Below are 15,170 nucleotides of genomic sequence, written 5' to 3'. Positions count from 1 at the left end.
CTGCCGCTGCCAGAATCGGTTGGACCATAGCTGGAGATACAAATGCTGATCGATGGCTCAGCTTTAGCAGCTACAGATGGAGGAGCCGTGACTGGGTAGCAGAGATTCCAGATAGAGCTGCAAACATGGCAACCCGAGACTAGTTGTAGTGTCTGATGGGAGCTCATACATTTTATGGATTTTACTCTTGTAAATGGTAACTGTAGGGTGTGGCACATTTGAGCATATTCTTGGAACAGGTTGCCTGACACTCAGTCAATCAAAGTTTTACCACAGCTGATTATAAGGTTTCATAGAATGTCTAAAACGCTATTTAATGGCAATAAATAAATTACTTAAATACTAACGAAAAACAAAAACAGAAATCACAGTTCTACCAGCAGCACACCTTCCAGTGCATCTACCTAAATAGGTCCCTGAAGAAGCTCCATTCGAGCACCACAGTGTTCGGTAACAGAGTAATTTTCAGAGATCTATTATAGTCGTTGTTCGTCCTCCAGTTGCACCTCCCTGTAGAGCTCATCGAAGAAGCGGCACTCCTGCTCCGTGAGGGTCAGCCACAGAGTGTCTGTCTGCAGAGTGTCAATGCTGGAAAGGGATCCAAAGTCTTCAGTCAGGTCCATGGCCAAGTCGTCCTCGTCCAATGGGTACTGCCCAGTGTTGGGCGCATTAGCGGGAGGCTCTCCTCCTGCATGGGTTCGAAAGTCCTGCCGGCACAAGGGGCAGCGAGTGTCAAGTCCCACCTGCAAGTAGCGCTCGAAGCATTCCGTGCAGAAAGAGTGTCCGCAGCGTATCCGGCGAGGCCGTCGCTGTTCGTCTAAGCAAAATATGCACACACTATCTGTCATGGTCTCAGTTAGAAACATTGCCCGAAGCTCGCGTGATAATTTATTTTTATTTTGGAATTTTTTTCGTCTTGAACTTACAAAATATAAGAAAATTGTGTAAGGCGATCGAATCGTCAACTGAGACTGTTGATTTAATGCGTACAAATCCAGAATGAATGTATGAATACAGAATCATACATTTCAATTATGACAGCGGCTGTCAGGGCCTATTGTTGCCAGGGTTGTCAACGTAAATGTAGATTTTCTATTTTCGGGAATGAGCTAAATATTAACCCATTACTTGTTGAGTTTGACAGTCGGACAGACAGTGGTATTAAGTGAGTATTTGATCTTTGCTGTTTCGCATTCTGCTGTGATGGCAGCATGGAGGAAAAGGCAACCTCATCCCGCTGCACCTAGTTCTTGATGAAGTTCTCATTCGACTCGTGGTGGCTTTAGCTTCGATCAGGCCTTGTTCCCAGGCAGCTCTTTTGCATAATTCCATTTAATCTTGGCCAAAGTTGAGGGCAATTTTCAATTTGTGGCTCTGGCTGTAGCTGTAGACGTTATTGTTAATATTGCCATTGTGGTTGCTGTTGCTGTTGCTGTTGCCATTCAAATTGCATTCAAATCAATTACATTCGAACTAAACATAATTCATGTGGTATGGGTTAATACAACAAATTACAACTGACATTTAAACAGAAACATGAAACGGACAATTTAACATGAGAGCGAGGAATAAGAAAACAAAACCCGAGAAAAAATAAAACGGAGACATAACCCAGAGAAATACGGCCACAAAAGTGAGCTCCACAATAGCTGAGCTGCCTGCCCTGGCCTGTTGGTTGGCCTGTTGGCTGGCCCGCTGGATGGCTGTCTTCTGGCTTTCCGGCCGTCTCGCTGGCAGGCATCATACTCATACTCATACTCATACTCATACTCGTATGCGGCAAAGGCGAGAGCAGAGTCGAAAAAGGCCAAAAAGATACGAAAACAGAATTCAACTTCACAAAATCGCAGCCACTCGGCGGCTCAAGTCAACAGCGGCCGCTGCAATCAAGGCACAAGTGACCTTCAGTATTCACAAAAATGAAAACGAAACGAAAAAAGTGCACCTCCACACACAGAGGCCCAGGTGAAACAACAATAAAATTCTTTTCTCACGATTGTTGACTTTAACACTTACAACGGTTCTGCAAACAAAAAAGACAAAAACTAAATTGCGAGCGGCATATTCACTGTCATTGCCTTCCAAAAAACTGAAGCCCCCCTGCTTGAGCCTCCGCATGCAACACAATGAAAATGAGCTACTGCTTCTGTGATGACGATGATGATGACGCTGTTGCTGCTACTGTTGGAGACAAATGTTCAGCTGACGAAGAAGATAAATACGTGTACTCGTAGCAGCCGGAAGAAGAGAGACCAAGCCCTGCTCCACATGCATTTCATTTCAATGGAAACACTATCGAAGCGGAGGTAAACGTTCTGGCCTGGGCTTTTGTTTTTACTTAATTTTATGTGCTTTGCATATTATTCGCTGGTCTGGTTTTTGTCTCTGATGGCATTAAGCATTTTGCCTGCGTGCTGGACTCATTTATTTGTGGCTGCATTTTTTTGTTTATCGATTGGATGCATTCTGGTTTTGCCTGATGCAATTAAGTGAAATTTATGGTACTGCAGGCTCGACGCTTAAGTCTTTTGTTTGCGGGTCGCGCGCCATGGCACGTAAATTGCCGAAAAGCGCAGAAATGTATTTCCTACTTAGCGTGGGCAGACAGTAAGCTGGCTCTCTCAGTACCCAGTACCCAGTGCCAGTGCCAGTGCCAGTACCCTGCGGCTGCCCTCTGCCGCCACCTTCCCCTTTGACTTTTGTGTTGCTGCGGGGCTGACCATCCTGCTATCCAGCTACCCGGCTACCCAGCTCTCCGGCTCCTTCTCTTCGCATCCAGCAACGTCTCCCCACTTTAATCCACAGCGTTGGTGGCGTGCATACATAATGCATAATTACCGGTTTCACTTTTCTCTCCCCGTCTGTCTCTCTGTCTTTCGGTCTTTCGGTCTCTCTTTCTCACTGTCTGTCGGCTCTGCGATTATCTTGGCATGCCTTGGCGTTTTTATTTTACTGTACAGATATTTTATTTTACAGGCTTTGCGGTTTTATTGCCGACTCGTATGGTTTCTTAATTTTTAATTTTTATGATGTGTTAATGGATATTTTTGTGACATGACCTCCTGGCGTGCCGTTGCCGTTGCCGTTCGTCAAGCTCTCTGGCAGCCTGCCAGCCTGCCAGCCTGCCAGTCAGCCAGTCGGCCCAATGTCTAGATATATTAAATTCAAAGCCCCAAAGGGGAAAAACAGGAGCAACGGCCACCACCACCGATGCAAAAGATGCGGGAAACGAACCCCAGCATTATGCAATCTTCAGCTGTAATTGAAGCTATTTAAAGCCGCTTACATGGCAAGGACAAGGCTCAGCCCGAACCGAAGGGCGAATCGAAGCAACACTGGTTCTGTCAATCAAAACGACTCCAACGAGCACTAGGTGGCGTCCCTGTTCTAGCCATGTATGTGCCCCATCATCGCAGTTAAGTGAACCGAGCTCGACGCTACGAAATGTGACCCAATTCCACAATCGAGATGCGGATTTTTGCCAAGGGATCGACTTGTCGCTCAAATTACACGCACACAGCTCTCAGCCCTCGGCCACAGAGCTGATTACAGGGCCCTGGGCGTGCAATTTGCATCAATAAAACTCTGAGGGACTGGTTGGTATCCCTCGTATGCCTCCTCTACTCCTGCTCTTGCCCCTGCATATTTTGCTGCTGTAGGTCAGTTTGCATGGTTTCCTGCCTCAATCTGCAGCAAAAGCAGTTCATCTTTCTGCGGTGTGGTGCTGACGATGGGGCCTGGCGTTGATTTGTTGCCTGCTTCTGCATTCTGGGCCTTCAATCAAGTGACGATGGGCGCAAACGAGCCGCCGCACCAGCATCCCCAGGAGGCTGGAGACGGATTCCAACGCTGCCCATCCTAACGCACGCCCCAAGCGACTTTCATCTGCGCCGCGCCTTATCCGGCAGCTCTCAGCCATCCCTGGACTGCCCCTCTTATCGGATAAGAGACGTCCGTTGATTTTGATGGGTGTCGGAGCCACTTGACCAGCCAATAATTACTTTCTCTGCTGCAAGTGGGCAACGGCAACAGCAACAGCAACGACTGTTATTGATTTCTGCCATAATTTTATTGCGCATCATTAAGATACAGCCACGACGCGCATCTCTTTGCCCATTTGCAAATTGTTTACGTTCCTTTGCGAGAATCACACACAAACTCCCATCCCCACATCAGCTCAGCTGAGCTCAGTTCAGATCATCCGATCTCATCTCGTTTCGAATAACTTTCCAAAAAACCAAAGCACAAAATATTATTATGTGTAAATGTGAAAGGTTCGTGGCCCTCCCTCTTTGGGAACTTAAGAAGTGAACTCTTCTGTGTTGTGGCCATTAAATTCTCTTTTTTTTTTCGCTTTTGTAGGGCCTCTAGATCGAATGATTAGCACATGTGAGCAAATTCTCATACAAATAGTTTCTGAATTTACTAATGACATGAACCCTGAGCTTCTGAGCAGGTTGTTGCTCCAACTCCAATGAGGAAACAGTCAGATTTAAATGTTGTAATTCAAGAAACAGACAGTTAAACCAACCATGAAGGATAAGCGTGCAAAAATGAACTGTCTTTTCGTTAATTATTCCCACTGAAATAAAGATGCAAGAGCAAATCATCAATCAATTTATCTCACTGTTATAGAACAACGAATAAGATGATGTACATATATGTATACTTGTTATTTAACCAAGTTCTCATCAAAAGGCCATTACAGCTTAAGGTTGAGAGAGGCCCTTGCCCTTTTATACAGATGTACAAATATGCAACCTTTATGTATGTAGCGCTCTAAATGTCCAAGTATATATATCATTGAGCAATTTCTTTTGTGTCAGTTGAAGTTCGCTAAATTAACTTCACTTCACATCAAAAGCCACCAAAATAATACGAATTCAGAAATAATACGAATTCAGCCACAGGAAGGAGCAGGGCAGTGGATGGGCAGGGGAAGGGTTCGTGGGGGACTGCTGCTTCTCCACAGACTTCAAGTGTTATTTTCTGACAGTTCGGACGTCAACTTTAAAGTGAGATCTGTCATAAAAGAGCCTGCACCGCTTTTGATTTTGATATTCTCCTTTTTTATTTCGGCGTGTCTTCGCAGAAAGAAAACGAACTGAAAAAATACAGATGGGATGGGGGCAAAAAACATCGCGACTTGGCAGTGCCCAAAAATGTATGCAGATTTTTAATTAAAGCGCGTTATCAACAATGCCAAGAGACGGAAAAAATGAGCTAAAAGGAAACCGGTCGAGCCGATAGCCAATTTGGTCGGGACTCCAGTTTCGATCTCGTTTCAGGCCTGAGCGTTTTCTTGGAGTGGCACTTCCTTAATTGGAGCAAGCATAACAACAAGTGCAAGCGCTAATGTATTATGTTATTTAATAAATATAATTAATTAAGAAAAATAAAACAAAATAAAACAGAGAGCCAATGATCGGCAGGCTTGCGTGTCGGCTAGTATGAAAATTACTTAATAATTCCCATCAGAAATAATTAGTATCAATTTATTCCAGTATGGAGAGTAACCCGAATCCCGAGTCCCAGTCCAGGCCCTAGGGGGCTGCAGCAGCATCATCAACTCGAACATGTCAGCAGCAACGGCGTGTTAAGCATTATTTTGCCCCCAGTCCGGCCAGCAGTTATTGTTATTGCGACATTAAAAATGCTTATTATTTGCAGCAGAACATGCAGCACGCCCAGCGGCTATTCATAATTATAGGTACATAATCGTGGTATATGCATATAACTAGGTACATAATACAGTATGTCGTAGTCCTCTCTGCCCTCTCTGGCGTTTTGGAAGTAACTTAAATCAATTGCGGCATGTGGCTGCAAGACTATGGGACTGCAAAGCAGATCCCTGGCTCGTCCGTTATGCTTGAGTAATTTCATTTTTTGGCGGCTTTTGTCCTTAGTGGCAAATGACTTGAAGCCCCCAGCCACAGTGGCCAATGTTGCCTGCCGGCTTCCTGGCCAGCGTTTTATGGCCAGCGTTTTTATGCTACTTATGCAGCGGCTGCTGGGCCATCCGTGCATATGGAAGAGTAAGTCCCTCCGTTGCCTGCCCAGAATGACCGTAATTAATCAATTTGGTAAAAATGGCAGCAAACACAAGCCCAGAGGCTGAGGGGCCGAGGTACAACAGATTGGTCAACGGCAACAGCAACGGCAACGTCCGTGTAATAACAATGAAAACAGCGTGTGTTGCTGACCGACTGTCCATACACTCGTACACTCGTACACTCGTACTTACAAGTATTCGTACAGCCCCATACCCGTACTCACACTCGCACTGGCACTCATGCATATCCGCACACCATAAATTATGTTCGCACAGGGTTAAGCGCATTATTTAAGCATTCATCACGCGCTCTCCACCAGTATCCACTCCACACTCCACTACGCATACCCAGTCACAGTTGAAGTTCCAGTTCCAGGTTTCAGACCCAAAGCCAGTCCCAGTCGAAGTTCCTCTGTCCCGAACCGATCCTCAGACTGATGGAGTTCCCTGGTTTTGCAGGCCCTTGGCCACTGTTGCCGTGTAATAATTTTTGAAATTTATGTAAACAGTGTTGATTATGGATGAGTTATGTGGCATGTTCTACCTTTTGTTTTGTTCGCACTGCCCGTCCCCGTCCCGCCGCAGTTAATTTAGAGCTTGTTTTGCAACCTCGTTTATCACCAGCTCCTCCCGGGCCCGAATCCCTGCCAGAAAGCCACTTGAGTCATCGCCCAAATTGATGTCTTTATTAGGCTATGGTCCCAGTCCCAGTCCCAGTCCCAGGGTTTCGCTCTTGCCAATAAAATGTTGCCTATGACTGGAATATCAGGCGTGTTCATGGGCCATGGGAAGCTGCCAGTTCCACTTCAACTGCCACTCCATGTGCTCCAATTTCGGAGCTCATGGGGCGTCTGCCTCTTTCTGTGTCAAATTCGAGGAGTATTCGACATACTTAGCCTGACAAAGCGACCACGTTTGTGGCCCATGATTTGTTCACGTGTCTCTGGCGCACATTAAAAATTACACGAAAAATTGTTTTGCCCAACTGGCAGATATATTTATATTTTGGGAGGGGGGGACAGCTATGACCTGCGGGTTGGAGTGGATGGAGCCATTTGGGTGGCGCCTTTTGTCTTCGAAACGTGCCACAACCATAGCCACAGCCGCAGCCGTAGCCACAGCAAGAGTCGCAGCCAGAGTCAGAGTGCCACATGCGGCGCTCGGTGCCTGCAACGTTTCATGCGCGAATAATATTTTAATTCTTTCGATCAGGCGGGCACGTTTCGTCGAAGCCAATCACAAAAGCCAAACGGTATGGGGACATGGCTTCCACCGGCATATGGAGACGCATGTCACTCCAATGGAGGCTTGGAGTTGGAGGCCTGAGCCTGGGCAGGCTTGGAGTAGTGGGTGCTCAAGCAGGGGCTAATGGAGCTCTTAAGCATGTGTGCAGATAAAAGCGACAAAACATTTAACAAGTAATTAAACATAAAGCTCGCCCCACGCCCCGCCACCGCCGCTCAGCTGCTGGCATGTTCTAGTGCTGCCACCGCGATATAAGTGGGTTAAGGACGCAGTGCAGCACTCAACACTGCAGCAGGCAGCACCCCACTCTGCACCACACCACACCACACCGCAAAACTGCAAACACTCCCCGCCCATCCCCCGCCGCAAGGCTTTGGCAGCCAACATTCATTTCGATTTCGTTTAAGCCATTTTTCTTGAGCTTTTTGTTTTTTTTTCTTGTGTAATTTTTGTTTTCGGGTGAGTTGTAATAGAGTTGCTGAAATTTGGCATTGTATTTATGGCCAAGGCATGGGGCATACCATACATCTGACCCACACCCACATTTCATTAGATTCCCGCCCAGTACTACCCCTACCGCCGTAGCCCCTACACCTATCCCCAACCAAGTCAGTCAAAGGGGAGCGCTGTCCCGTGATAAATGTGATAATAAATATTCGAGTTGTTTCTGTGAGTGTTATAATTTAGTGTTGATTAGTTTGCGCAAATAAGAGTTATTGATTCAATTTCAATTAAAAGGATATGAATGTTGAGCCTTAGCGCCAGATCAGATCCAATCCGAGTGCCCATTCTGGCAGCAGTAACGTGGCAGCAACCGGTAACCCACCGCAGTGGTGTGTCGTGGAGTGTCGCCCACAAACAAAAGACTTGGGCAACGAACTTGTTTTGAGGTGTGCAACATTTTTGGCACCTTTTTGCATTGATATGCCCGGATTATTAATGATGCCTAATGAGTGGGTTGGACCGCAAAGAGCTGCAACTGCAACTGCAACTGCAACAGCCACTGCCACTGCCCCGCCGACAGAGAGAGAGAGAGGCAATTATGTGTCATTTGTATGGACTTCCAGGGACATGCAATTTGGACTCGAGCGTTTATTAACTTATTTTCGTATGGGTAAGAGAAGTTTAGCTTTGCCTTAAGTGTCGATAGAGTAGAGTGGAGTGGAGTGGAGTGAAGTGGAGCCTCTACAAGGGCACCGAGAGCTGCCAGCGCAGTCGCCGGTCCTGGGGCGACTGGTAGCCGGAACTGGAACTCGAGTGCCGCGAACGGATCGTATGTGAAGCTGAAATGGAACAATAATCATACCGTTTGGGTAAAGTATGTAATAACAGACGAATGGAACTCACATAGAACAGAGACGATTACAAGCTATAGCAACATGGAACATGGAAAGACGAGACACACGGGGCACGGGCTCTAGGAGGCCTGATCGGAATGGTTGTGGGACAGCTGACGCATGGTGAAGGTGGTTTCTGCTGGACAAAACGGGGACAATGCATTAGGAAGAGCAATTACAGGACGGCTCCATTGTATACCTGGTGTGCGGAAGCCCTCCTGGATCTTGTATATCTCGTTCAGCTCCCGAGCACTGCACAGAGGCGTGTCCACCTGCGTGGTCTCGTTGAAGCGGGCATAGTCGATCTCGTACGCCTGCAGATCCTTGTTGTACAGCACCACAGGATCGAAGCGGTGGCCCCACAGGATCTCGGTGTTGATGTAGCTCGATCTGGCCTGTGTGGACTGGCCCGTGGACTCCACCGTACCCTCGAGTATGACCACAATCTCGAACCTATCGTGCAGCATGTCCGTGGCATTCAGATTGTAGAGCGGCGAGTTCTCGTCGATCTTGTGCTCGATGATCATGGGCCAGATGAAGAACAAATCGGAGCCCGAGTCATCGCTGCCGATCTCCAGCTCCGTGAAGAACTGTGTCATCACCTCGCCCTCCTTGGTGCTCTTCGTTCGAATCAGCTGGGCCCTGACGCCGGCTCCAATGATGTGGGACTTCCGCATGTCACCCACACGGAACATCAGCGACAGACTGCCGTCCCGCTGGCAGATCACCGCCTGCTTGGAGAAGAGCAGCGTCTGTGCCCGCTGCTTGGCTCGGGTCATCTTGGCAAAGACAATGCCTGCCATGAAGGCAGAGGACATCACGCCGTAGATGGACTGGAAGCACATCATGAATATGGCCTCGGGGCACTCCGTGGAAGTGGTTCGCACACCGTAGCCAATGGTGTGCTGTGTCTCAATGGAGAACAGAAAACAGGAGGTGAAGCCATCAATGGCCGACACACAAGGCGCCCATCCAGATTCCTCTGTTAGAACCAAAACCCATGTGATAATCTCTATTTTGGATAGTTGTAGTGCCTCTCCACTCACCTTGATTGTCCGGCAGGTGCAGCTCCTCCAGATCGCCGTGCGTGTAGATGATCAGCCACCATATGAGCGCGAAGAACAACCAGGAGAGTATGAAGCTCAGCGCAAAGGCCAGCAGTGTCCACCGCCACTGCCAGTCCACCATCGTTGTGTACATGTCCTGCATGAAGCGCAGTCGCCTTCTCTGCAGATGCTTTTGCACCACATTGCAGTCGCCGTTCTTGAACACGGCTCTTCTGCGCACCCGCCGCATGCTTCCAGGACGAAAATTGCGAGATCTGTGGAGGGGAAAATTAACGGATCGATTCAATCCAGTGCATTGCAATGGGAACTCAGGACCAACCGAAAACCAACCCTCAGCTCACGCGAAAAATATTCTTTTTATTGCGCAGCTTGAAAGTATGCAGCATTTAATGCTACACCTCAATGTAGAATACGCGTAATAATTACATTGAACTTACAGTTTCCTGCACGGCATACAAATAATTGAAAGAAATTGAATTATTTCAAATGTTACGCATCAATTAGACACTAGACTTGGGATGCTCTACATCAGGGTAAATATTAAAATTTCAAGTCAAAATCTCTCCTTAGACTAGAGCTTCCTCTTGGCATTTCAATGGCATTTGCTGTCCATGATTTATGGCAGTGACATCTAGAATTAGATGTCCAGACATTGCCTGTTTAGTTCGTGTAAATTAAGTGTGCACATTTGCAGTCGCTGGATTTGGACAGAGCCAGCGAGAATTGCATCTAATTAACAATGCCAATGTCGGAAGGCGACCAGAGCAGAACCGGCCACAGAGCAATCGCAGCCTACCTCCCTCGATTACTGGTTTAATTGCAGCTCACCCACAAAGTGCCTGATTTATTGTGTCTACTTATTGCCACGAGTTGTCACTATGCGATTTAATAGGGCTGTCTGCCTGCTCTGCTCTGCTCTGCTCTGCTCTGCTCTGGACTGGAATGCAACACCCACATGGGATGGCAGCGCTCAGCTGCAAATTGCCTTAACCCCCCATTGACACTCGAAGACGGAGCCCGAGCCAGAGCCGATTAATTGGCATTGTGTCGGTTGCATTAATAGTCGCTAATCGAATTTAACGCTCGGTCAGTGGTATATGTGCCAGTAGTTCTCTGGCGATGATTCATTATCTCGCTGTGTGGCTTGTCGGCACTCGCTTAATTCTTGATTGTTTCCACTGCGCTGAGCCGCCAACGCAGTAGCCGAAAATTCTCTGAAGCTGCCGACAGTTGATGGGGAAGAAAGTGCCCGAGAGATTTTCCAGTGGGAAACCCTCAGCCAAAGCGTTTAACGAGTGACAAATGTGAGAACAAATCACCGTGATTTGGGAGAGACAGCATATACCTCTGTTTACCCCCGGTGCCTGGCCGTGCCCCTAAATCGGACGGAATGCAATCTGCAGTGAGGTGGATTTGTATTGCGAAAATACAAAAACTGTGGGCGGAACAAGATAAATTACAACCGCAAGCGACGGGCAACACGCTGCTAATCAGCTAGACAAAGCAGCCCATGAGATGCGACAACGTGACACGCAGTCATAATAACAGACGAGAGAGGCCCAGTCCCATTGATTGTCGGCAAGTTCAAGTTGAATGTCAGACCCCTTGACGAGCTAATTACAATCCGGAAAGACACACTGTGCTGTACAGAACGATTCTGTGTACAATTATCACAATTAGATATGCGCACCCCTTGGCCAACGAGTGGCTGGATCCTTTGAGGGCCTCGTAATAGACTCCAGCCTGGGAGGGCGTGTGCGAGATGCCCCTCATGTACTGCCGCTTCCACTCTTTCATGTGGGCGAAGGTCTCCTCTTGGTCGCCTCCACCATTTCCGACTATGGTCTCCTCATCGGCAGGATCGTGCAGGACCTGGACATCGCTGAGCGGCACCTGCATGTTGAAGGATGTGACTAGCTGCTGACTTATGACGTTCTGACTTCGCGTAACCACACTCGACTGAAGTTCCTCGCCACACGCTTCCAGCCAGGCCAACATCGGTTCCCAATACAGCCGCAGAGTTGGCCGATCCAATTAGAGTCGCTCTAACTAATGTTCAACTATTGACTGAGCTACTTAGAGTAGTCAAATACCCGTCGGCACCCTCCTCCATCCCTCAGACTCACCTGCAGCTCGTCTGGCGCTGAAAAGCCTTGCCATTGGGCGCCACTCCATAGAAGCTCGCGGGGCGATTGGGCACTATGGTGATGGGAAACGATTGCGGATTGCTAATCACACTGTCCAACGAATCGGGATCGTTCTCAATGGCCCTCTTCAAGGGCTGGGTGGCCGAGGCCTTCTCGTTGCCATTTGTTGCTGTTGTCGCTGGAGTGGCTGTTGCTGCTGCCGGGGCAGCCGAGTGGCTCGAGAAATTGAAGCGCATCTGTGGGATGTGTCGGTTGAAGGAGCCGCTTGAGTTACTTTTTCAATTAAATTTATTTATGTCTGTACAAGTACGAGTACGAGTATCAGTAAACCGCCGAGTGGGTAAACAGAAACTTGTGATAAGTGCAAGGCAGGTGCGAGAAATGTCAGCTGATTCCTATCAGATTTTTGCGGATGTTGTAAAGGTAAACAACAAGGGATGAACGTAATGGGAAGAGTAACCATAACACTTGGAGATTTTGCGCACTCTTCACGAGATCAAACACTTAAGAATACCTTAATTGAATACCTTCAAATACACACAAAGCACCCTAGAAATGTGAATTGAAATTAGCTGCTGGCCGGGCACGTTTCAGCTTAAACAGTTTTAGCACCTTTTTATGAGCAAACAAATGTTCAATTAATTGACACCTTTAGGCCGATCATTTGTTGGATGGCCTTTTGTTATGCTAAAGACCGACGAAACGGCCGAAATAAATATAATTTTACGATCTCTGCAGATTGGGACTCGCTTTGTTTCAGTGCCGCTCGCCGGACCGGGAATGAGACGAGCCCCAGAGATCACAGGGCACACAGCACACACAACACTGTGAGCGCAGAGCAAACAGAAGCCGCGACCGACACCAGAAACAGAAACAGCGATGACAGAAACAACTGTGACTGCGAATGCGACTGCGACTGCGCCTGCTACTGCGACACCGAGAGAGATCCGCAAGTCAGTCCAATGGATTAAATGACGGCCGACTGCCGCCACCGCCGACGACGACGACGACAGCAAGAAAATTGTTCAAACTAAACAAAAGTTGTGAGCAGAAAGCGGGGCTGTAAATGAGCTCGCTTACAGACTCACACATGTCAGCAAAGAGAAGTACTCAAGTACACACACAATGACACTCTCCACGCTGCAGATTGGCGATGCTCTCAGATACAGATAGAGATACAGATAGAGCCCAGAGATAAAACTGGCGGTTGCTCTGCCAGGGAAAAAGTTCAATTGAAATGATTTGTAAATTGAAAACGAAGCGGCAGATAAGCGTGATAAGCTCTCCTTATCTGTGTGTCATTGGAGAGAAGAAATGGGGTGGCACCGGCGACCTTGAATCGCAAAGTGCAGCAGGGGGTGCCGCATGGGTTCGTAATATTTGGTATGCGCTGCGCCGTTTAATTAAATAAAATATCTGTGATTGCTGCGATCGCAAATAAATGCATGAGAGCTCGTGTAAATATACTGATAAGTATATCACTCACTCATTTGGCTTACAGTCTGCTCCAACAATTCCATTCGCCTGCAGCTTTCGAGTACAAGGTGGCGCTTGGTGGTTGTAATTTTTGTACGAATCTCTGTTTAAACAAGATAATCTCTTCCTCTGCCTGTTGGCTGCATTGTGCAAGTACAAATAATTATGTCACGGTGTGAACAAAAGTTATGCGTAATTAATTTTGAAAGCGTTTCACCAATTAAAATTCGACACCCCGAACATAAATCATTGCAGACCATTGAGCACCGGCCAATTGTGTTAAGTGTTAAATCACTTTTGAATTTTATTATTATTTTATATTATATATTTATTATTATTTACTTTAAAATCTGTTGTGCCATCCCTGGGCGTAAAGGGATGCTTGTTTGGGTTCTTCATCAACAGCTCATCAATCAGTTCCTTGGCATCCTTGCTGACACTGTCCTTAAGCCAGAACTTGCCAGAACCATGACATCCGTGTATGTGGATCAGGCCAGAGACGACATCCCGCATGATCCGCTTGGCTGTGGGCTCGGGAATGCTGCCGTGGAGCTTCCTCAAATCTTGCACGCTACAGGCCACTGCCTGCATCACAAGGAAGATGTGGCAGTCCTTCGGCCTGTGCACGGTGAAGAGCAGATCCACGACATTCGGGTGGGACTGCAGCTTGCGCATGATGTCCATCTCTTTGTACTCGGCATCGAGACTCAGCATGAACGCCTCGTTCACCACCTTGACAATGCAGCTGCCCATTTGCTTCGACTTGGGCTCAGCCATGCAGATGGCGGTTCTCTCATTGCTAACCAAACTTTGGCGTTTGTCCACGTCTAGCAAAATGGAGTCGGAAAGGTCCTCGGGCAGTGCTTCGTTACAGACCTTCCAGCGACGGATCGCCGCCTGCAGCCGCCCGAAGTGTTTGTTCACGGAGTAGTCCATTTGGCTGAAGCTTTCGTACCGGCAGCAGCAGACGACAACGTCCCCGTCCAGAAAGGAGTCCAGAAAGCTAATCGGAGTGCCATCGATGCGCCAAATACATTCGATTGTGGATGGGAGCACCACATGTGAGTGCAGAACTGTGGTGACGTGCCCCAAGAGTATGTCGAAGTCGTTGTAGTGGTACCGGGACACGGACAGTGTGACGCCTCTGAAGTGTGGATCCCCATTCCGGAGGAAACAAACACGAACCGCCTTCATTGGTCTAACCGTTGGCCTGGCCACTGCCATCGCAGAATCAATCGTGTAAAATATAAAATTAACAAATAAAACAAATTGTGTCGTGTGTAAGTGGGTGTGGAATGAACCGAAGCTTGAAACATTTCCGAAATGTCAGCAACCCGAGCACAAAGTCTGTGCCAGCTTGGTTTCGTTTTGGTTTCCATGCGGTAGTGTTGCTTTCAATGCTCTTCCGTCATGTGCCCATCGTGTCCATGCCCGTGGCCGTGTCCCGGTGGTCCCGGGGAGGGGGTGTGGGTTGTGTGCGCGGTCACAATGATAACCGTGTGGCAGCAACAGCATAATTTATGAGACACTAAATTGTGAATGGCAGCAGCCGTTGCCGCAGATGAAGAGCGCCAAAGCCGCTGCTATAATTGAATAATCAGCTTTGTTGCCCAGCGGGCGAGTGCGCGACCCTCCCCCGAGACACACTCGCATGTGGCATCCCGAGCGAACGAGCGAACGAGCCAACCCGTTCGAGAGCGACTCAACCTCTACTCACGCCAAGTGCAAAATTTGTAGTCAATCAAACAGCCACTTTATGATATGATTCCCCTTTGGCCGGGCTGTGGGTGTTAATTTATTGTCAAATCCATCGAAAGGCCTCCCTCCGGCTGTGTGGCTATTTCTG

At 47.9% G+C, this 15,170-nt stretch overlaps 3 protein-coding genes across 9 annotated transcripts; all 3 read right to left on the bottom strand.

The window, feature by feature from the left end:
* Positions 1 to 280: 280 nt before the first annotated feature.
* Positions 281 to 926, bottom strand: LOC117583104. Its single transcript, XM_034271286.1, has one exon. It carries the CDS (start codon positions 864 to 866, stop codon positions 477 to 479), a length of 390 nt encoding a protein of 129 aa, XP_034127177.1. The 5' UTR covers positions 867 to 926; the 3' UTR covers positions 281 to 476.
* Positions 927 to 8,337: 7,411 nt separating this feature from the next.
* LOC117582983 (G protein-activated inward rectifier potassium channel 3) lies at positions 8,338 to 12,850 on the bottom strand. Of its 7 annotated transcripts, none has more exons than XR_004573761.1 (6): positions 12,376 to 12,850; positions 11,828 to 12,084; positions 9,681 to 9,955; positions 8,834 to 9,616; positions 8,645 to 8,773; positions 8,338 to 8,580 (listed from the first exon to the last, which is right to left on the bottom strand). XR_004573761.1 is itself a non-coding variant. In XM_034271108.1 (5 exons), exons 2-5 carry the CDS (start codon positions 12,082 to 12,084, stop codon positions 8,483 to 8,485), a joined length of 1,413 nt encoding a protein of 470 aa, XP_034126999.1. In that variant the 5' UTR covers positions 12,363 to 12,850; the 3' UTR covers positions 8,338 to 8,482. The 7 variants fall into 7 exon arrangements, 3 of the variants coding, with proteins under 3 accessions (XP_034126999.1, XP_034126998.1, XP_034126996.1); XR_004573762.1 differs by having other exon boundaries at positions 8,645 to 8,770; positions 12,376 to 12,846; XR_004573759.1 differs by lacking the exons at positions 11,828 to 12,084; positions 12,376 to 12,850 and adding an exon at positions 11,392 to 11,657.
* Positions 12,851 to 13,651: 801 nt separating this feature from the next.
* Positions 13,652 to 14,985, bottom strand: LOC117582984 (the record flags this gene model as incomplete). The annotated part of the gene is made up of 1 exon (XM_034271109.1): positions 13,652 to 14,985. A coding segment is annotated over exon 1 (897 nt), but the record flags the coding sequence as incomplete, so codon positions are not given.
* Between the last annotated feature and the right edge of the window lie 185 nt (positions 14,986 to 15,170).

The sequence above is a fragment of the Drosophila guanche genome, unplaced genomic scaffold, assembly GCF_900245975.1.
Source record: "Drosophila guanche unplaced genomic scaffold, DGUA_6, whole genome shotgun sequence".
Taxonomy (NCBI): Eukaryota; Metazoa; Arthropoda; class Insecta; order Diptera; family Drosophilidae; genus Drosophila; species Drosophila guanche.
The sequence above is the reverse complement of the archived record's forward strand: the minus strand, read 5'-3'. Positions and strand labels throughout refer to the sequence as shown.